Source organism: Chiloscyllium plagiosum, unplaced genomic scaffold (genome assembly GCF_037043375.1).
Source record: "Chiloscyllium plagiosum isolate Xiang-an unplaced genomic scaffold, Cpla_swu_hap1 HiC_scaffold_3, whole genome shotgun sequence".
Lineage (NCBI taxonomy): Eukaryota > Metazoa > Chordata > Chondrichthyes > Orectolobiformes > Hemiscylliidae > Chiloscyllium > Chiloscyllium plagiosum.
The window spans coordinates 158,338,210-158,362,011 of NW_028270141.1; the positions used below are offsets into that span (position 1 = coordinate 158,338,210).

The window sequence follows — 23,802 nt, forward strand, 5'->3', positions numbered from 1 at the left end:
AAACCGGCCATTCAATTGCTGAAATGTTTGCCTAGGAATGAGCAAAGGGAGCATCCTCAAAGGATACAATAAGAAAGGAAGAACATTCATTTTGAAAAGTGCGACCCGACCCAACCATGATATTGGAAGGGGCTCCCCCATCTTTGAAGGTCTTGTTTAATCTTGTCAAACAAATTAACAAACTTAGCCTTGAATAACTAATCAAAGCTAGGTGTAGCAGAGAGGTCCAAGTAAAGAAAACCTCCCTGTGCCCACTTAAAGGGGAGCCCACCTTCCACACCAGGTATTCCCCTAAGACCCTCCATAGGCATAAGTTCCCACTTTGAAAAATTGATCTTATAATCTGAGCAAAAAAACCAAGTGAATTAATACACTGTATCAAACAGAGCACTGAGACTGCTGGGATCAAGAGAAAAAAATGATCATCTGCGTACAGTGTAATCTTATGCACCTTTGACCCCACCTTTGGGGCAACTATATTAGGGTCCTCATGAGCACTTTCATTCTTTCAAATAGAAAAACAAAAATGGGTGGCACGGTGGCGCAGTGGTTAGCACTGCTGCCTCACAGCGTCAGAGACTCGGGTTCAATTCCCACCTCAGGCGACCGACTGTCTGGAGTTTGCACATTCTCCCCGTGTCTGCGTGGGTTTTCTCTGGGTGCTCCGGTTTCCTCCCACAGTCCATAAGTGTGCAGGTTAGGTGAATTGGCCATGCTAAATTGCCCGTAGTGTTAGGTACAGGGGTAAATGTAGGGGAATGGGTCTGGGTGGGTGCGCTTCAGCGGGTCGGTGTGGACTTGTTGGGCTGAAGGGCCTGTTTTCACACTGTAAGTAATCTAATCTCTAATCTCACGAGTGCCCTCCGTCAATAGCTCAGTCACCAATGTGAAAAGCAAAGGTAAAAGGGAATAGCCGTGCTGACTGCCCCTACCAATGTTAAAATGATCAGGCCCAATACCATTGATGAGAACCACCACCAGAGGATCACTGCAAAGGGCCCTTACCCATCTAGTAAACACTCACCCAGGCCAAACCACTCCAGGCTATAAAAACAATATGGCCATTCCACTCCATCAAATGCCTTCTCCACATCCAAAGAGAACACCAACCCTTGAACTGATCACTGCTGGCACACTTGAATCATATGAAACAACCTCCTAACATTATTAGAGGACCTGTGACCTTTTTTAGAGCCTGTCTGATTTTCTTTAACAATAGAGGGAACACCCCTTCCAACCTCAATGCCAAAGTCTTAGACAAAATTTTAAAATCAGAATTTAAAAGCGAGCTAGGTCTGGAAGGAGTACGGCCCTCCTTGGCCTTCCCTTTCTTGAGGATAAGAGAGATATTAGCCTCTCTCAACGATGGCAGGAGGCTATCACGACTATATGAATAGTTATACATGTCTAGCCTTGGCCCTGACTGTATATTTACAAATTCTTTATAAAACTCACTGGGAAGGCCATCAGATCACGCCTTTCCACATCATCTCTCTGCCTCCTGTATCTCTTATGCTGTTAATGGAGAACTAAGGAGAGACACCTGCTCAGCAGACACTGCAGGAAGATCCAAGTTCCTAAATAAAGACTCCATTTTATCCCATCTATCCTCACAACATTCAGACTGATACAGTTCACAATAGGACCTTCAAAATGCCACGTTGATCTTTTTAGCGTTACAAGTAAGAGTCCCATTCTCTTCCCTAATCGAAACAATCCACTGGGGGGCATTCTTCTTCAAAGCAGATATGCCAAATATTTCACTGCCTATCACCATGCTCAAACAACCTTTGCTTCACAAAGGGAAGTTCCTTCCAGGGTTGTATGCGTAAGCATGGCGTTTAAGGCGGATCGAAGGGCTACAATCTGCTGCAGCTCAGTCACTAACGGTTTACTGTAATATGTTATCTCAGCTGCATTTAATCGTGCCTCAAGCAGACACTGTGCTCTTCCTTCCGTTGCTTCTGACTGACCGAGTCTGAGATAATTATTCATCTAGCATAGGCCTTCGCAGTCTCCCAAAGAATGGACAGATTACTGAGTTGGCCAAAAATGCTTCAAATTCTCTAGAAATGTACTCAATGACCTTACTGTCCTTGAGGATGAAGGGATCCATTTGCCAGTACTGTGAGTTCACTGCATTACCCTTAATCTCAGCCACTAAATATACTGCTGTGTGATCAGAGATGGCAATATTCCCAACTGAACAAGATACCACTGGAAGAGCCGTGAGAGTTAGGAAAAAAAATCAATCCTCATATGGCACTTGTGAGGATTGGAAAAGAACATAAAGTTCCAGCCTGTAGGGTAGGGATGTCTCCTAACGTCTACCAACCCCAGTTCCACACATGGGTCACCCAACTGTTTAGATTGTGGAGAAAGCTTTGGGGGGGCCATTGGGCATTCTATCCGCACTGGATCCATAAGGCAATTAAAATCGCCCCCCCCCCCATAATAATATTCCATGATGCATAGGCCATCAGTTTAGTGCCTCAGTCAGAAATTTAAGGGGTTGGGCATTCAAAATACCATGTTTCTCGCCATGTATTATGGCCTTAAAGATATCAAACTGACCACATTCATCTCTTAATCTGTTAATGGAAGATTCTTCTGGACGGGTATGGCCAGCCCGTGCTCTTAATGTTTAAAGACGAGAGAAATACCTGATCAAACGCATCCTGCTGTAACTTCAAGTGTTCCATGTCATTAAGGTGAGTCTCCTGCAACTGGGCAACATCCACTTTTTCCATTTTGAGGCTCGACAACACCTTTTTCCTTTTAACTGGCGAATATTTCAGGTGCATGTTTAAGAACACTGCTAGCCATGATCGTTTACATGTACCTTTGACCTGCCGAGAGGAAGAATTCAACTTACAGCACACTGAGTGTATACAAAAGAAGACTCACGGAGTCAATTTATAAAAAACCAAAACGCTAAACTAACTACAAAACACAAAAGGGACTTTTTGGGGGAGTCTACCCTCTGTCCATAGAGGGCTCTTACACCTCTCACACACATCCCCATTCCCCTGTCCAGCTCGAGCCACACCCAGACCCAAGCAACAGAAGGAAAAGACAAAATAGTGAGCACTCCGCCCACCCCCAATTATATACCAACACCAATCCTAATCAGAGAGGAAAAAAAACACACCAACAGCAGCTTCTTTAAGGAAAGGGTAACACAGGGATGAAAATGGAATAGTGAAGTTTAGATGGGCTTCAGATTGGTTCCACAGGTCAGCACAACCTCGAGGGCTGAGGGGCCTGTACTGCACTGTAATATATGCTCTATTACAAGAAACACAGCAAGAGAGAAAACTAACAAACGTTCTTGTCCACGTCGATGAATCCATCCAAATTATTTTAAAGTGGCCAAGAAATTTTTCACTTGCTTTGAGAAGTCAAATGACCGCGCCGTCTCCTCGTGAGTAATATGAAACACCACTGGGTTTCATCTCATCGAATGTTGAATACCAAGGTCCCTTAATTTTCTCTTCACCTAATCAAACTATTTGCTTTTACGGATCACCACCGCAGAAAAGTCTTGGAAAAACATTATTTTAGTTCCCTGATAAGTCAGGGCCTGTAGATCTTTCCCCATCCTTCTGGAAGATTCCAGGACTCTCCACTTGTCCCTGTAGCTTTGAAATCATACCAGGACTGGGTGAGGGCACCGATCCAGACCGGATCTTTGCACTGCAATCCGGTGAGCTCTGTCAACCTTCACCAGTCTGCCTCAGCATCCCAGCCAAGAAACCTACTAGCTACCCACCTCCACTCCCGCCGGCAGCCCAACGACCCGGATATTTTTCCTCCTGTTCATCGACCTCTTCAGTCAAGACCTGAACCTGTTTCTCGAGGACCAGGATCCATCCCACTGAGGACTTGACCTTGGTCTCTGACGCTGTAGTCCACCGCTCGACCTCTTCAACTCGCTTCCCGAGCCCTTCCAACACATTCTCATGCTTTTGTAGCATGACTGAAATCAGCTCCAGCTGAGTACGATTGTCTTCCATCAACTCCTTGATCATCCCTCGGATCGCCGCGAGTTCTTCAGCAATGTTCTGCTGCGCAGGTACCTCTTTCCCTGCTGCTGAGCGAGCTGCAGCTGTATCCACAGTTGCAGTCACAGGCCCACCCACTGCCTTCGGTGAGTGTCCCGTGTATTGGGGTTTGGCTGGATGCTTACCTCTCATCATCCTCGCTCGCTCAAAAAGAATTCACAGTAGAACCCCGACTATCCGAACATCAACCTTCCAAATCCCAGACCATCCGAACAAGATTTCAAGGCCCTGCAAAAATGGCACCAGGCAACCCAGCATTCAGTTCTCAGTTAAACGGCATTATGGTATGCATTGCCAGATAACCGAGAAATGCTTGAACAACTGGCACTCATAGATTACTGCTTGTTTCCGGCCACCTGAATGATTAATCATCCAAATAAAATACTCCCTGCTCATCTCAGTCAGACATTCGAGGCTCCACCGCAAATAGATTTACAACGGTTTCACAATGGTTTAACATCAAATTTCTCCAAACAAAGGTGAGGTAGTGGGGGGTAAAAATATCACTACTGCTGGGCTGGGGTGCAGAGCTCAACAAGGCAGATCAGATCAGATCGCTGCCATCTTGGATCCCCTCTGTTAGGTTGTTTTTGACCAGCACAGACGTGATGGGCTGAAGGGCCTTCTTCTGCGCTGTTGACGTCTATGACTCTAGGGGCTCTATTAAACAGTATTAAAAGTCCGTCAACTTTAAGATTCCTATTAAATGTATCTCAGGGCTCTCATTAGACATTATTAAATTTATGTTAACCTCAGCATCTTTTACAAAATGCAAAAGTTATATCATAGTTCTTGTTCTTTTAAAACAGTACTAAAATGATAGCATGCTCGGTGTTTTATTAATTGGTAATACAATTGTAACGTGTTTGTTAGCAATGCTAAAAGTTTATTATCATCATGGGTTTTATTACCAGTGCAGCTGAATACCTGAAAGCCCCACTGGATATTTGAACGTCAGGGTAGGTCAAAGCAGCAATGTTTGCCTGAGCATAAATATGGCTTGTGGATGTTTTAATACCAACACACAATATGTTAATTTTACACCTGGGAAGAAAAATCTGGATTTAGTTTCCTAAATCACTTTCTAAGACTGGCAAGCAAGGATTTATTTATTAAGACATGACTTTAAAATTTTCATATTTACAGGGTTCAACTTTATATCAACTTGCCAGCAGTCAGTTCCAGTATGAGAGCATAGTTAAGGCAATTTACATGCTCTTGTGTCTCAGAGTCTTCGAGTACCCAAGTGTGATCTTATGCCCATGTTTATTTGAGTGCCCAAACATGTTTGAGCACAAAATTGTGTTCTTGCTTCGGCCTCTTTTTGAGCACTCTAGCAAGTTTAGTGCTCAACTGTGACTGAGCACCCGAGTGTGTTCTCTCATCAATTAGGACCAAGGTTGGAGCTGATGCTTTCCTTAAGGATGTGGTGACACACCTTAGATCAGATAATACAAATTTGATCATGGATGGGTGGGTGTGATGTTAGGTGAGGCAGTTACTTGGGTCCTTGAGCTCTGAAATTGTCCGGGAATTACAAGGTTCTTGCAAGCTGCACGGACAATGAAGTCAGCAGGGAGGATGAGCAAACTGACCACGGTACGATGACACTGGGAGCCATTAGAGTATGGGGAGGAAATAGGAATGTCATGGTGATAATGGACAGTATAGTTAGGGAGAGAGATACTCTTCTCTGAGCAGGAACCCTGAAGGCAGTTGCCAAAACTGAAAATGCTGGAGAAACTCAACAGGTTTGGCAACATCTGTGGAAAGAAAGCAGAGTTAACATTTCGGATCCAATGACCCTTCATCAGAACCTGAAGGCTGTGTTACCTGCACAGTGCTAGGGTTAAGGACATGTCCTCAGAGAGAGCATCCAAATTAAGCAAGTAATAGGAAAGGCAAATGAACTGTTGGCATTATTTCAACACGAATGGAGTATAAAAATAGAAGGGTCTTGCTAAAACTATACAAAGCACTAGTCAGACCACAGCTGGAATGTTTTAAATAATTTTGGTCCCCTGATCTAAGGAAAGCTTGAACTGTCATTGGAAGAAATCCATAGAAAATTCAGAAGGGCTGATACCAGGTACGGAGTGAATTTTTTATAAGGAAGGATTGGAAATGTTGGGCATGTACTTATGAAGTTTAGAAGAATGAATGAAACTTTATTAAAACATATAGACTTAACATGGTCGATGTGGAGCTTGTGGGAAAATCTAGGATCAGAGGGTGTAATCTCAGAGTAAGAAGCTCCATTGAAAATAGAGATGAGGAGGAATTTCTTTTTTCAGAGGCAGTGAATCTGTTCACTTCTTTACCAGATGATTGATGATGCTAACCCACTAAGTATATAAATAGTATACATCTGAGAGAGACAGATTTCTAATCCTTAATGGAATCAAGGGTTTGGGGATAAGGTGAGAAAGTTAATTTGATTATTATCAGATCAACAATGATGTTATTGAATGTCTGAGCAGAATTTATAGCCAATGGCCTACTTTTACTCCCATGTCTTATGGCCTTATGGAATGCACTACCTTATGAACACACAATTCGAAGCTCTGTCTCTCTCTTATTCCGCCTTTCAAAAAAAAAAGTGCCTGGTGATAAAACAACTACAAGAAACATACATTTAGCAAGAGAGCAAGAATATCTACTAATGTCATTACTGCTGAACAAAGAAAGTAATTAAACAACAGTGGTCAGAAGTTAAAGCTTAGTATCTCAAGGACTGTAAGGATGTTTTGAACTGCCAATCTAAATCTTCCTTTTTTGCAGAGAAATACAGTTTTATGCTTAAGTTTCATACCTCTATGTGTGATGTCACATTTTATAATTTTTCTCAGGGTTAACAGTTAATAAAATTCCTTCCTTTTACCCCTGAAAGCCTTGTAATTGGCTCCTCAGTTTTGACTAATGCTATGCTTTAGTTGAAATGGAATGTAGCTGTGTACTAAAAATAATTTATAATCTTCATTGCAGCGAATCAGAATTTAACAAGAAGGGAGCTGATTCACCCCTTCTCAGTCGATTGTAACAGAATGGAGAATAATGTTAAAAAGGCAGAATTATAGGCAGTAAGGCTGAATGCAGGAAGCATTCACATAGTGGTGAATGATTTGAAGGCACAAGTTGATGTAAATGGGTATAAGTTCACTACTATTACAGGTGCATGGCTATGGGGAGATCAAAATTTGGAACTAAATATAGTAATGATAGACTTAAAGGAAAAGGGAGTAAGGTAGCACCCTTAATAAGAAACTAGACCACTGCATTAGTAAGAGCAGATCTGAGATCAAAGGATCATAATGGAGAATAACTTTAGATGAGGCTAAGAAATCAAAAAGATGAACAAACATTGATGGGAATTATTTATGAGCCTCCAAGTAGAAATAGTAATGGTGGGCTCTGTATAAGTCAGGAAATTAAAGATGTATGTAATGTGGGTGATGCACTGATAATGACAATTTAAATTTATATTTGGATTGGGTAAACCTCTTCAGCACTAATTCTGTGGAGGTTGAATTACTGAACTGTGCATGAGATGGCTTTCTGGGATATTACTTTGAGAAAACAAAAAAGGGTGAGGCTCTTTTGGCTTTAGCACAATGCAGTGTGAAAGGTCTAATTAACAACCTTGCTGTAAAGGACTCTCTGGGAAATGGTGACCATAATATCAGAGAATTTGACATTAATTTGAGTGTGATATAGATCATTCTGAAACCTCGGTGTTAAACAGGAACAAAGGAAACTGCGAAGGAATGAGAAGTGCGTTGGCTATAGTAGATTGGGAAATTGCACAAAAGATTTAATGGCAGTCAAAAAATTGCTGGTATTTAATGAAATACTACAGGGTCTGCCATAGATATACATTCCTTGAAGGTACAAACACCCAAAGAAAAAGGTGAATTACTGTGGCTAATGAAAGAAGTTAAAGACTGCATGAGACCAAAGGATGTAGTTTATAAAGAAGTGGTAAGCCTGAGGAGGACTGGGAGAAATTTAGAACCCAGCAAAGAAGATCTAAGAAACTGATAGAGGAAGGGTAAACAGTCATAGAATTATAGAGTCATATAGCATAGAAACAGGCCCTGTCTATACCAACCAACAAACACCAAACTACTCAAATCTACATTAAGAGAATATGAGTGCAAGCTCTGGAGAAACGTGAAGGTACACTTAAAATTTTATTTAAGTATGTGTAATGGAAGAGATCAGCTTGGACAAATGTGGGTCTTTTACTAGTGGAGACAGGAGGGAAATGGCAAAGAAACTAAGTAATTACTTCTAAACTAAATTACAGAAAATATCCCAGAAAACTAGGCATCAACTTGTGAAATGGAGGAAATGAAAGAAAATAATGTTAGTAAAGAAATAGCACTTGAAAAATGAACTGGCGTGAAGGTTGGAAAATGTCCTGGACCAGATCATCTACACATCAGAGTGTTGAAGGAGGCCACTATAGAGATGTTGGATGCATTGGTAGTTTTCTTTCAAAATTCTACAGACTTTGGAAAGGTTCTTTTAAATTGGAAAGTAACAAACAATGGGCTGCTCTTCAAGAATACTCATCCTGTTCAAAGGTGTTATGACGTACTTCCTGGACAAGTGAGACTTGAGCCCAGAGTTAGGGATACCACCCTGTGCCACAAGACCCTAGGTCAGGGATGTCATATCTGACCCCAACAGGGCTGCAAGCTAGACTCCTCAATTCTCCACCCATGACTGTATGATGACATCAGTTTGGGTGGAGCTGAATGCATTCTTCAATACAAATCCTTTCAGAATCAGTATCCGATACAATAGTCCGAGCAGTCAAATTAAATTCCTACCACTGCCTGCCATGCTGTGTCAGCATGCTAGCTCACTAAACTGTCAGAGCAGCTGTTCATGATAAAGATTATTGTCACCGTCATGTTTAAGTGTACAAAACTACAGGGGCTGCTTGGTCTAGCATAATCATGAAAAGCACTTCCTACTTTAACTATGTTAACAATGTATGGTCTATTGCAACATAGCAACTAATTGCCAGTTATATTGCTGTGATAGACATTGTCATAGCAACTTTGAGGATGACATGAAAATTCTCTCTCACTCCTTCGAGATCCTAATGTGGTGAAAAGCCCACCTGACATCATTATTGGTGGGTGGTGCATGTGGCACTCCTCAGAATTAAACCCTTTCAGACTTATACACAATAAACACCACTTAGTGTGGAATGATGTGCTTACAGTCAGTCAGTCAGCTTCTTCAGGTATGAGAGCCACTGTATTATTTAAACATAGTCAGAAGTCACATAATACCAGATTATAGTCCAACAGGTTTGTTTGAAATCACAAGCTTTTGGAGTGCTGCTGCTACATCAGGTGATGAAGGAGCAGCACTTCGAAAACTTGTGATTTTAGTAAACCTGTTGAACTATAATCTGGTATTGTGTGACTTCTGACTTTGTCCATCCCAGTCCAACACCGGCACCTGCACATCATTATTTAAACAAAGCAGATGAGTAGTTATCAGCTTATGTGATATTTTACAATTTATCATTTCCAATTGATTCTATGTTTGCTTCTTGTCTTCCAGATTTGTGTTTGAAGGCAGAGAAATCCGATTAAATAAGTCCTGCAGTTTCTTCGCAACTATGAACCCTGGGTGAGCAACAATTGATTCAGAAATGTTCCCAATTCTTCTATATATTGATTTAAATCAGAGCTAATCTTTTAAAACATTTACAGTGCATTAAGAGCTATTTGCAAAGTTGATATTTTCAGAATTTATCTAATTGCAATGATTTTTATTCTTATTCATTCGTGTGATATTTGCATTGCTGGCTGGCCATCATTTAACACCATAAGACATGTACGTTTACATATGGACTGGGTAAACCACATCAGCAGCAATTCTGTGGAGGTTATATTACTGCACTGTGCATGAGATAACTTTCTGGCTCACCGTGTTGGAAAAAACAATAAGGGATCATGCTCTTTTAGCTTTAGAACAATGTAAAACAAACAGACTAATTAAAAATCTTGCTGTAAAGGACCCTCTGGGAAATGGTAACCATAGTATGAGAGAATTTGACATTAACTTTGAGTGTGATAATCATAAGAGCTCATGGTGTAGGTGTTGAAAATGGCATGAATAAGGAATTGGCTAATGGGCAGGAAACAGCAAGGGGTTCTTTCTCAGGTTGGTGACCTGTAACCAGTGGGGTTCCACAGGGATCAGTGCTGAAACTGCAACTGTTTCTAATATATTTTAATGATTTGGAGGAAGGGAACCAATGTACTGTAGTAAAATTTGCAGCGGACAGAAAAACAGGTGGATAGGCAAGTTTTGACAAGGATATACACAGTTTAGAGAGATATTGAAAGGTTACGTATGTGAGTTAAAAAGTTGGCAAGTGGAACACAGCGTGAGAAAATACAAAGTAGTTCATTTTGGAAGGGAGGACGAAAGAACATAGTATTATTTAAATGGAGAAAAACTGCTGAAAACAGCAACTCACAGGGATTTGATTTGTGCACGAAATACAGAAAGCTAGCACCCAGGTTCAGCAGGTAATCAGGAAGGGCTAATGGAATGCCGGGTCTTGTTTCAAAGGGGTTGGAATATAAGAGTAGGGGAGTCTTACTGCAACTGTACAGGGTGCTGGGCAAACCACATCTGGAGTCCAGTCAGCAGTTTTAAGGGAAGGTAATTTCAATGGAAGCAGTTCAGAGAAGGTTCACTGGGATTGCCTTAGGAGTAAAGGTTAAACAGGTTGGGACAATGAGGTGATCTCATTGAAACATTTGGTATTCTTAAGGGACTTTGACAGGGTAAATGCTGAGAGGAGTTCCCTAACTCATTCCAACCTATCCCCCTCTGAACTGACTGTGCTCCCACGCTCTCAGATCTAACCCTGACTTTGTAATTAAGCCTGTGACAAGGGTGTTGTTGTTGTCTAGTGTACTGACCTTTACATTGCAGGGGCTGAGCGCCAGCTCTCAGATACCTCCTCCTATCTCCCCTGCCCATGACCCCACCATGATACACCAGGCTAATGTGTTCACATGGTCACTAATCTCATTTCATTTAGTAATCTTACCCCGACTGCCTCCAAGCTCATGGTCCTCCAGCCTTGCAGAGCCCAATTCTACCTCCTTCCTAAAATACACAAACAGGACTTGTTGACTGACACATTGTTTCTGCCTGTTCCTATCACACAGAGCTCATCTCTTCCTACCTTGACTCGATTTTTTCTCCCCTCGCCCAGTCCCTTCCCACTTACATCCACGATTCTTCTGATGCCTTCTGTCAGTTTCAGAATTTCCAGTTCATGGTTTCTTTACTATGGATGTGCAATCCCTTTAAATGTCCATTTTCCAACAGGATGGTGTAGGGGCTGTTTGATTCTTCCTGGAAAAAAAACGGTCTGATCCGTCTCTACCTTCTGTTACCCTCGCCTGACTGATCTCATGCTCATCTTTGAGGAGAAAGTGAGGTCTGCAGATGCTGGAGATCAGAGCTGAAAATGTGTTGCTGGAAAAGCGCAGCAGGTCAGGCAGCATCCAGGGAACAGGAGAATCGACGTTTCGGGCATAAGCCCACCTTCGGGACTTCGGGATTCCTGAAGAAGGGCTTATGCCCGAAACGTCGATTCTTCTGTTCCCTGGATGCTGCCTGACCTGCTGCGCTTTTCCAATAACACATTTTCAGCTCTGATCTCATGCTCACTTTGAACAACTTCTCCTTTAACTCCTCCCGCTTTCTTCAGGTCAAAGGGTTGGCCATGGGAACCTACATAGTGCCCCAATGATGCCTGTCTCTTTGTGGGTTACATGAAGTAATCCTTGTTCCAGTCCTATTCCTGCACCCCCCCCCCCCCTCCCCACTTTCAGCTCTTTCTCCGGGATATCGATGATATCATCGGTGCTGCTTCCCTCTCTCATCTGGAATTGGAAAAGTCCATTGAATTCACTTACAATTTCCATTCCACTCTCACCTTAACCTGGTCCATCTCTGACTCCTCCCTTCCCTTCGTTGACATCTGTTTCTATTTCTGATAAAAGATTGGCCACCAGTATCCACAACAAACCCACTGACAGCCGCAGTTACCTTAACTGTACATCGTCACCAACCTGCTTCCTGTAAAGACTCTATTCCATTCTTCCAGTTTCTCCGTCTTAGTTACATCTGTTTTGATGATGCCCCTTTTCTGCAAGTGGGCCTTCAAAATGGACATGTTCTTATTCGACTGAGGATTCCCTACTATCGGGTTGACAAGGTTCTCAGCCAGGTTGAACCCATTCCCCACACTTTGGCTATCACTCCATCTCTGTGGAGAGTATGGTGCTGGAAAAACACAACTGGTTAGGCACCATCCGAGGAACCTTCCTAGATCAAGGGCTAATGCCTGACACATCGATTCTCCTGCTCCTCGGATGCTGCCTGACCTGCTGTGCTTTGCCAGCACCACACCCTTGACTCTGATCTCCAGCATCTGCAGTCCTCACTTTTGAGGTAAAAACAATGACTGCAGATGCTGGAAACCAGATTCTGGATTAGTGGTGCTGGAAGAGCACAGCAGTTCAGGCAGCATCCAAGGAGCTTCGAAATCGACGTTTCGGGCAAAAGCCCTTCATCAAGAATAAAGGCAGTGAGCCTGAAGCGTGGAGAGATAAGCTAGAGGAGGGTGGGGCTGGGGAGAAAGAAGCATAGAGTACAATGGGTGATTGGGGGAGGGGATGAAGGTGATAGGTCAGGGAGGAGAGGGTGGAGTGGACAGGTGGAAAAGGAGATAGGCAGGTAGGACAAGTCCGGACAAGTCATGTGCGGAGCTGGAAGTTTAGAACTAGGGTGAGGTGAGAAGGGGAAATGAGGAAACTGTTGAAGTCCATATTGATGCCCTGGGGTTGAAGTGTTCCGAGGCGGAAGATGAGGCGTTCTTCCTCCAGGCGTCTGGTGGTGAGGGAGCGGCAGGGAAGGAGGCCCAGGACCCCTACTGCCGTGGTCACCACCACTTCTGCCCCCACCAGCGCCACTCACCTGCATTCTGCTGACATGCCCTCCACAGACCCCAGAACCCCGAGAGGATCATTACACCTGCTCATGACTCCACCCCCATTCCCCCCACCACCACACCCACTCCAGTTACAGGTTCCGCCCCTACTCCCAGCTCTACACCCACACCAGATCCCAGCTCCCAGCCCTGCCGAGTTTTCACCATCCCCCCAGACCTCCCCCTCACTGAGGACGAACGATCAGTCCTCAGCAAAGGACTCACCTTCATCCCCCTCCGTCCACGCATCAATGAATTTAATACACACTGTGACGTTGAACAATTCTTCCGTCGCTTCCGCCTCCCGCCCACCTTCCGAGGACCCCTTCACCCACCTCCAACACATTGCATCCAGCTGGACACCCCGCGCTGGCCTATTACCTGCCCTCGACCTCTTCATTTCCAACTGCTGCCGGGACATTAACCGCCTCAACCTGTCTACCTCCCTCCCCCACTCCAACCTCTCACCCTCACAACGCGCAGCCCTCCAATCCCTCTGCTCCAATCCCAACCTCACCATCAAGCCAGCGGATAAAGGGGGCGCAGTGGTAGTCTGGCGCACTGACCTCTACACCGCTGAAGCCAAACGTCAACTCAAGGACACCTCTTCCTACTGCCCCCTCGACCATGACCCCACCCCCCCATCACCAAACCATCATCTCCCAGACCATACAGAACCTCATCACCTCAGGAGATCTCCCACCCACAGCTTCCAACCTCATAGTTCGGGAACCCCGCACTGCCCAGTTCTACTACCTTCCCAAGATCCACAAGCCTGACCACCCTGGCCGACCCATTGTCTCAGCATGCTCCTGCCCCACTGAACTCATCTCTACCTACCTCGACACTGTCCTATCCCCCCCTAGTCCAGGAACTCCCCACATACATTCGAGACACCACCCACGCCCTCCAGCTCCTCCAAGACCTCCGTTTCCCTGGCCCCCAACGCCTCATCTTCACCATGGATATCCAATCCCTCTACACATCCATCCGTCATGACCAGGGCCTCCAAGCCCTCCTATTTTTCCTCTCCAGACGTCCCCAACAGTACCCTTCCATCGACACTCTCATTCGTTTGGCCGAACTGGTCCTCACCCTTAACAATTTCTCCTTTGAATCCTCCCACTTCCTCCAGACCAAAGGGGTAGCCATGGGCATACGTATGGGCCCCAGCTATCCCTGTCTCTTTGTTGGCTACATAGAACAGTTGATCTTCCGTAATTACACCGGCACCACTCCCCACCTCTTCCTCCGCTACATTGATGACTGCATTGGCATCACCTCGTGCTCCCGCGAGGAGGTTGAGCAATTCATCAACTTCACCAACACATTCCACCCTGATCTTAAATTTACCTGGACCATCTCTGACACCTCCCTCCCCTTCCTGGACCTCTCAATCTCCATTAATGACGACCGACTTGACACTGACATTTTCTACAAACCCACCGACTCCCACAGCTACCTGGATTACACCTCTTCCCACCCTACCTCTTGCAAAACTGCCATCCCGTATTCCCAATTCCTCCGCCTCCACCGTATCTGTTCCCAAGAGAACCAGTTCCACCACAGAACACACCAGATGGCCTCCTTCTTTAGAGACCGCAATTTCCCTTCCCACGTGGTTAAAGATGCCCTCCAACGCATCTCGTCCACATCCCGCACCTCCGCGCTCAGACCCCACCCCTCCAACCGTAACAAGGACAGAACGCCCTGGTGCTCACCTTCTACCCTACCAACCTTCGCATAAACCAAATCATCCGCCGACATATCCGCCACCTCCAAACAGACCCCACCACCAGGGATACATTTCCCTCCCCACCCCTTTCCGCCTTCCGCAAAGACCGTTCCCTCCGTGACTACCTGGTCAGGTCCACGCCCCACCCTACAACCCACCCTCCCATCCTGGCACTTTCCCCTGCCACCGCAGGAACTGTAAAACCTGCGCCCACACCTCCTCCCTCACCTCTATCCAAGGCCCTAAAGGAGCCTTCCACATCCATCAAAGTTTTACTTGCACATCCACTAATATTATTTATTGTATCTGTTGCTCCCGATGCGGTCTCCTCTACATTGAGGAGACTGGGCGCCTCCTAGCAGAGCGCTTTAGGGAACATCTCCGAGACACCCGCACCAATCAACCACACCGCCCCTTGGCCCAACATTTCAACTCCCCCTCCCACTCTGCTGAGGACATGGAGGTCCTGGGCCTCCTTCACCACCGCTCCCTCACCACCAGACACCTGGAGGAAGAACGCCTCATCTTCCGCCTCGGAACACTTCAACCCCAGGGCATCAATGTGGACTTCAACAGTTTCCTCATTTCCCCTTCTCCCACCTCACCCTAGTTCTAAACTTCCAGCTCAGCATTGTCCCCATGACTTGTCCGGACTTGTCCTACCTGCCTATCTCCTTTTCCACCTATCCACTCCACCCTCTCCTCCCTGACCTATCACCTTCATCCCCTCCCCCAATCACCCATTGTACTCTATGCTTCTTTCTCCCCACCCCCACCCTCCTCTAGCTTATCTCTCCAAGCTTCAGACTCACTGCCTTTATTCCTGATTAAGGGCTTTTGCCCGTAACGTCGATTTCGAAGCTCCCTGGATGCTGCCTGAACTGCTGTGCTCTTCCAGCACCACTAATCCAGAGTCCTCACTTTCTCTGAACACCTCATGTTTCCCCACCCACAACAGTGATAGAATCCCCCTTGTCCTCACCTACCATCTCAACAGCATCCACATCCAAAGGATCATTAGCTGCCAATTCCTCCACCTCCAGCAAGATACGACCACCAGGTATTCCCCTCCCCTTTCTGCCTTCCCCAGGGCCATACTCTTTGGGATACCTTGGTCCAGTTTATTCCACTCCCTAAACCTCCCTATAGGCACATGGCACCTTCCTCTGCAATCTCAGAATGTTTTATGTTCTGAGGAAGGGTGACTTGACCCAAAACATTAACTCTGATTTCTCTCCATAGATGCTGCCAGACCTGCTGAGTTTTTCGAGCAAATTCTGTTTTTGTTTGTCATCACATGGTCTGCTTTTAGAAACAATCTAACGGTCCCCATTAACAGCTATTGATTCTCCCAGACTGACCTTTACCAATTTCTTTGTCTGAGCAATTGTTTTTCTCTCTCTCTCTGGGCTCCATCTCCACTTATTGTTTACTCCTCTCCACCTTCCCCACCCCATCTTCAGCACGTACACCAAACATTTCCTTGCTACAATCAGTTCTGAATAAGGGTCACTGGACTTGAAATGTCAATTCTGATTTCTCTCCACAGATGCTGTCAGACCTGCTGAGTTTTTCCAGAAGTTTCTGTTTTTGTTCCAGGGATGGTGATGATGGTGAATGTGATGTTTTCTATAAAGTATGATTCTGTGAGTGTGACTGTGTCAGACTGTTGCTTGACTCATCTGTGAGATTGCTCTCACAATTTTGGCACAAGCCCCCAAATGTTGGTCAGGAGGACCTTGCAGGGATGACAGGGCTGTTTCTGCTGTTATCTTCTTTGGTGTCAAGTAATCTGTCTGGTTTCATTTCTTTCTTGAGTCTTCAGAGCGATTGCTACAACTGAGTGGCTGGCTAGGCTCTTTCAGAGGGAAGCTGAGAATCAACGATATTGCTGTGTGTCTGGAATCACATGTAATCCAGACTAAGTAAGGATAACAGTTTCCTTCCCTGAAGGACATTACTGAATTAGATGGGTTTTTTTTTGTTTGACGGTTGACAATGGTTTCATGGTCATCAGTAGATCCTTAATTTCAGATGTCCTTTGTTGAATTCAAATTCCACCATCTGCTGTGGAGGGACACAAATCCAAGCCCCCAGAAGATTAGCTGGGTTTCTGGATTAATAGTTTTGTGATAATACCATTATGCCATCACCTCCCCTAATTCTGGCAGCAGTTCCTCATCCCTGGATCACATACCAATCCTGGGTTAGTTCCCAAACCCCTGACCAGTTCCACCCTTGGTGCAACTATAGCTTGCTGCTAAACAACATTTGCTCAGACACTAGGTCATAAATAAACTGCACTGAAAGTAGATAATAGTGAATGATTGGGAAACCAAGGTGATAGCCTCGTGGTATTGTTGTGAGGCTATTAATTCCGAGACTAAGGTAACAGTGTGGGGACCCGGGTTCAAATCTCACCATGCCAAATGGTGTAATTTTAATTCAATAAAAGTCTGGAATTACAAGTCTAATTATGATCATGAAACTACTGCTGATTGTTGTAAAACTCCATATGGTTCACTAATGCCTTTCAGGGAAGGAAACCTGCCATCTTTACCTGGTCTGGTGTAGATCTGACTCCAGACCCACTGCAATGATTCTAGGCAATTAGGAATGGGTAATACATGCTGATCTAGCCAGTGATGCTCAGATTCTGTGAATGAATGAAAAAGGAGATAAGGAGGAATAGAAAGGAGAGAGAGAGAGACTGAGGAAAAAGCTGAAGTGGAGGAGATGAAAGAAATAGAAATGCATGAGAAAAAAATACAAGCAGACTCTAGATTCTGGGTAATTCAAGATGGAGGACGGGAAAAAGTTCTGGCTGTTAAGAGCTGCTCCTTTTTTTGAGGTATTTTAGGTGTTGGAGGTGATTTCCTCGAATTCCAGGAGCAGCAATTACTGTTTTATATGCTGTTGCATTGTTAGCGAACTTTGGAAAAAAGAAAGTCAAAACAACAGCAGTTTTAAAAGGGAGAAGAGCAGACAAAGGAAGCACATGGTGAGGTCAGTGCAGGAGAGAGAGAGAACCTGCACGGTTACCGCCTTTGCTGTTTGAATTCGTGTATCGCTGGACATCGGAGTGCATCTGGGAAAACTAACAAACAGTGAAATTCACAACTAATCTTGGAGGAACTGTTGGGCGAAGTTCACAGCACAGAATCAGATAAGTTAATTGTCGTTTTAAGTCTGTCCAAGAGAAAGGCTGCAGTAGTGAGGAAAGTGGATTCTTTCTTGATTATATGTTTTTGGAGATAAGTCTCTTGATTAACCTTAAAATATAAGCCATAGGTCATTGTCCACATTGGAACCAATGATATAGGAAGGGAAAAGGTTGAGATTCTGAAGGGAGATTACAGAGGGTTAGGCAGAAATTTAAAAAGGAGGCCCTCAAGGGTAGTAATATCTGGATTACTCCCAGTGCTACGAGCTAATGAGGGCAGGAATAGGAGGATAGAGAAGATGAATGCATGGCTGAGGAGCTGGTGTATGGGAGAAGGATTCACATTTTTGGATCATTGGAATCTCTTTTGGGGTAGAAGTGACCTGTACAAGAAGGACGGATTGTACGTAAATTGGAAGGGGATTAATATACTGGCAGGGAGATTTGCTAGAACTGCTCGGGAGGATTTAAACTAGTAAGGTGGGGGTTGGGACCCAGGGAGATAGTGAGGAAAGAGATCGATCTGAGACGGGTACAGCTGAGAATAGAAGTGAGTCAAACAGTCAGGGCAGGCAGGGACAAGGTAGGACTAATAAATTAAACTGCATTTATTTCAATGCAAGGGGACTAACAGGGAAGGCAGATGAACTCAGGGCATGGTTAGGAACATGGAACTGGGATATCATAGCAATTACGGAAACATGGCTCAGGGATGGAAAGGACTGGCAGCTTAATGTTCCAGGATACAAATGCTACAGGAAGGATAGAAAGGGAGGCAAGGGAGGAGGGGGGAGTGGCATTTTTGATAAGGGATAGCATTACAGCTGTGCTGAGGGATGATATTCCCGGAAATACATCTAGGGAAGTTATTTGGGTGGAACTGAGAAATAAGAAAGGGATGATCACCTTATTGGGATTGTATTATAGACCCCCCCAATAGTCAGAGGGACATTGAGAAACAAACTTGTAAGGAGATCTCAGCTATCTGTAACAATAATAGGGTGGTTATGGTAGGGGATTTTAACTTTCCAAACATCGACTGGGACTGCCATAGTGTTAAAGGTTCAGATGGAGAGGAATTTGTTCAGTGTGTACAAGACAAATTTCTGACTCAGTATGTGGGTGTACCTACTAGAGAAGGTGCAAAATGTGACCTACTTTTGGGAAATAAGGCATGGCAGGTGACTGAGGTGTCAGTTGGGGAGCACTTTGAGGCCAGCGACCATAATTCTATTTGTTTTAAAATAGTGATGGAAAAGGATAGACCAGATCTAAAAGTTGAAGTTCTAAATTGGAGAAAGGCCAATTTTGACGGTATTAGGCAAGAACTTTTGAAAGCTGATTGGAGGCAGATGTTCGCAGGTAAAGGGATGGCTGGAAAATGGGAAGCCTTCAGAAATGAGATAACAAGAATCCAGAGAAAGTATATTCCTGTCAGGGTGAAAGGGAAGGCTGGTAGGTATAGGGAATGCTGGATGACTAAAGAAATTGAGGGTTTGGTTAAGAAAAAGAAGGAAGCATATGTCAGGTATAGACAGGATAGATCGAGTGAATCATTAGAAGAGTATAAAGGAAGTAGGAGTATACTTAAGAGGGAAATCAGGAAGGCAAAACGGGGACATGAGATAGCTTTGGCTAATAGAATTAAGGAGAATCCAAAGGGTTTTTACAAATATATTAAGGACAAAAGGAAACTAGGGAGAGAATAGGGCCCCTCAAAAATCTGCAAGGCGGCCTTTGTGTGGAGCCATAGGAAATGGGGGAGATACTAAATGAATATTTTGCATCAGTATTTACTGTGGAAAAGGATATGGAAGATACAGACTGTAGGGAAATAGATGGTGACATCTTGCAAAATGACCAGATTACAGAGGAGGAAGTGCTGGATGTCTTGAAACGGTTAAAAGTGGATAAATCCCCAGGACCTGATCAGGTGTACCCGAGAACTCTGTGGGAAGCTAGAGAAGTGATTGCTGGGCCTCTTGCTGAGATATTTGTATCATCGATAGTCACAGGTGAGGTGATGGAAGACTGGAGGTTGGCAAACGTGGTGCTGCTGTTTAAGAAGGGCGGTAAAGTCAAGCCAGAGAAATATAGACCGGTGAGCCTGACCTCGGTGGTGGGCACCTTGTTGGAGGGAATCCTGAGGGACAGGATGTACATGTATTTGGAAAGGCAAGGATTGATTAGGGATAGTCAACATGGCTTTGTGCGTGGGAAATCATGTCTCACCAACTTGATTGAGTGTTTTGATGAAGTAACAAAGAAGATTGATGAGGGCAGAGCAGTAGATGTGATCTATATGGGCTTCAGTAAGGCATTCGACAAGGTTCCCCATGGGAGACTGATTAGCAAGCTTGGATCTCATGGAATATAGGGAGAGCTAGCCATTTGATACAGAACTGGCTCAAAGGTAGAAGACAGAGTGGTGGTGGAAGCTTGTTTTTCAGACTGGAGGCCTGTGACCAGTTGAGTGCCACAATGATCGGTGCTGGGTCCTCTACTTTTTGTCATTTACATAAATGATTTGGATGCGAGCATAAGAGGTACAGTTAGTAAGTTTGCAGATTACACCAAATTTGGAGGTTGTTGTGGTTCTGTTCGCCGAGCTGGAAGTTTTTGTTGCAAACATTTCATCCCCTGGCTAGGCGACATCATCAGTGCTTGGGAGCCTCCTGCGAAGCGCTTCTTTGATGTTTCCTCCGGTGTTTATAGTGGTCTGTCCCTGCCGCTTCCGGTTGTCAGTTTCAGCTGTCCGCTGTAGTGGTTGGTATATTGGGTCCAGGTCGATGTGTTTGTTGATGGAGTTTGTGGGTGAATGCCATGCCTCTAGGAATTCCCTGGCTGTTCTCTGTCTGGCTTGCCCTATGATAGTAGTGTTGTCCCAGTCGAATTCATGTTGCTTGTTGTCTGCGTGTGTGGCTACTAAAGATAGCTGGTCGTGTCGTTTCGTGGCTAGTTGATGTTCATGTATGCGGATTGTTAGCTGTCTTCCTGTTTGTCCTATATAGTGTTTTGTGCAGTCCTTGCATGGTATTTTGTACACTACATTCGTCTTGCTCATGTTGGGTATCGGGTCCTTCGTTCTGGTGAGTTGTTGTCTGAGCGTGGCTGTTGGTTTGTGTGCCGTTATGAGTCCTAGGGGTCGCAGTAGTCTGGCTGTCAGTTCTGAGATGCTCCTGATGTATGGTACCTGATCTACCATCTACCATAACTAGAGGGCATAGGTTTAGGGTGAGAGGGGGAAGATATAAAAGAGACCTAAGGGCAACTTTTTCACGCAGAGGGTGGTATGTGTATGGAATGAGCTGCCAGAGGATGTGGTGGAGGCTGGTACAATTGCAACATTTCAGAGGCATTTGGATGGGTATATGAATAGGAAGGGTTTGGAGGGATATGGGCCGGGTGCTGGCAGGTGGGACTAGATTGCATTGGGATATCTGGTCGGCATGGACTGGTTGGGCTGAAGTATCTGTTTCCATGCTGTACATCTCTATGACTCTATGACTCTAGAAAAATACAAGTGAAGGAGGAGTAATCAAAAAAGAAACGGGAATATGATGACAGGCAGAGAAATGGAAGTGGACAGTGACAATGGCAAGTGTGAAGGAGTGCAAGAGAGAGCAAGAAACAGAAGTGAGTCAGCAGAGAAATGGGAGCTAAAGTCAAGTGGGTGAATCAAAATGATGATGGTCAATGACTCCAAAAAATATAAAAACACAGAATGTGTGCGAAATGGTTATACTGCTCCACCTGAAAAGTGATTTGATGAGGCACAATTGATTGTTTCAAAAGGTTCAGCTTGTTCTGGGTCATCAGTTTAAAGTAACAGGGCACTAACCAATGTACCCAGCTCACACATTCAGTCTTGTCTGTCCTCTCTGGGGAATGATCAACATTCAGTATCATATCAGTTGTTAAAAGAACTTATAGGAACTTTGGGGTTGTGTGCGGCACGGTGGCACAATGGTTAGCACTGCTGCCTCACAGTGCCAGAGACCCGGGTTCAATTCCTGCCTCGGGCGACTGTGTGGAGTTTGCACGTTCTCCCCATGTCTGCGTGGGTTTCCTCCGGCTGCCCTAGTTTCCTCCCACAGTCCAAAAATATGCAGGTTAGGTGAATTGACCATGCTAAATTGCCTGTAGTGTTCGGTGAAGGGGTAAATGTAGGCGAATGGGTCTGGGTGGGTTGCGCTTCAGTGGGTCGGTGTGGACTTGTTGGGCCGAAGGGCCTGTTTCCACACTGTAAGTAATCTAATAGAGTAAAGTAAGGAATGATATTACACCTCTACAGATAATTGGTCAGACCACATTTTGAATACTGTGGTCAGTTCTGGTACCTTAAGAAAGGAGAGTGCAAACAAGCTTTACTTGAATGACACCAGGAATGAGAGATTTTAGATGCAAGGGATGATTGAAGGAATTGGACTTAATCTGCTCTGCTCCAATGAGAATAAGAGATGATGTCATTGAGATATTCAAAATTATGAGCAGTTTTGACAGGATAAGGAAGAATAATCTGTTTCCACTAGTTGGTATGTCAGTAACAAGGGCCCACAATTTCAAGACTGTCAGTAAGAGAGCTCAGAGTGAAATGAGGAGAAACGTAACTCAGAGAGTTGTTAGGATTTGGAAAGTGCTGCCAGGGAGAGTGGTGGAGGGGCATTCCATACAAGGTTTCAAAAGAGAGCTGCATATGTATTAAAGTGATAACTTTAGAGGGTTACAGGAATAGGTTGGAGAGTGGGTCACTCTTTTGGGAGCAGGTACAGGATCAGTGGGTCGAATAGTCTCATTCCATACTGTAAAACTCTCCGATTCTATATCGGCCTCTACACAATCTAGGTAGCCTCAGGTTATTTAACATTCACACACTTTGTTTGAAGAAAGCCCAATGGCAGTTTAAGTGGGTCATTATTCCCTGAGCTCTGCTTTGAAGAGCTGCAGAAATGCCACAAAAGGCCAATGTTGTCAGTCTCTCTCCTTCAACCTCTGGGTCAACATTAAACTCTACTTTAATCCCCAAGCCTTTGATGTTTCCTCTCAGACATTTTAGTGCCTTTTATTGTAAACCTGCCAGGATTAGTGTGTTTATTCCTTATCAAAGCCACTTTTCAAAAGCTTCAGCATCTTTCTTTTCCTCACTTGATGAATTCCATGATTGATGTCAGCTCTTGTCCTGAAAATAAAACTCTACCATTTCTGCTTGACTTACACCAAGGATTATTTCTTCATCGTGTGTTTTTTGTCTAATACCACTCTCCTGCTCTGAGGCTACAACAGACACAAGTTACAATTTGACTGGTGCAAGATTAGAATTTGTTGAACTATTAGTTGAAAGGCCCGGGAGTCGATTTGTGTTAAAAGGCAGCCTCAGTCAACTAGAAATATAATTTCTGATACTTAGTTTACTGGCAATTAATCTTTTAGTTCTGTGTTACACCTCACTGGGATAGTGTACTGGAAATCAAACCCCTGCTCTTTCTGGAGTCAAATAAAAGCTAAATATCTTCAAAAATTGGCTCAGTGGTTAGCACTGCTGCCTCACAGTGCCAGGGACCTGGGTTCAATTCCCACCTCGGGCAACTGTCTATGTGGAGTTTGCACGTTCTGCCCGTGTCTGCGTGGGTTTCCTCCGGGTGCTCCGGTTTCCTCCCACAGTCCAAAGATGTGCAGGTTAGGTGAATTGGCCATGCTAAATTGCCTGTAGTGTTAGGTGCATTAGTCAGAGGGAAATGGGTCTGAATGGGTTACTCTTCGAAGGGTCAGTGTGGACAGGTTGGGCTGAAGGGCCTGT

At 44.6% G+C, this 23,802-nt stretch overlaps 1 protein-coding gene across 1 annotated transcript in view; it reads left to right on the forward strand.

The window, feature by feature from the left end:
* Positions 1-23,802, forward strand: part of LOC122540190 (dynein axonemal heavy chain 6-like) — a 1,075,999-nt gene that overhangs the window by 190,118 nt on the left and 862,079 nt on the right. The window contains exon 26 of the mRNA XM_087984706.1: positions 9,648-9,716. Coding sequence (XP_087840832.1) covers positions 9,648-9,716 — 69 coding nt within the window. The remainder of the gene's footprint in view (positions 1-9,647; positions 9,717-23,802) is intronic.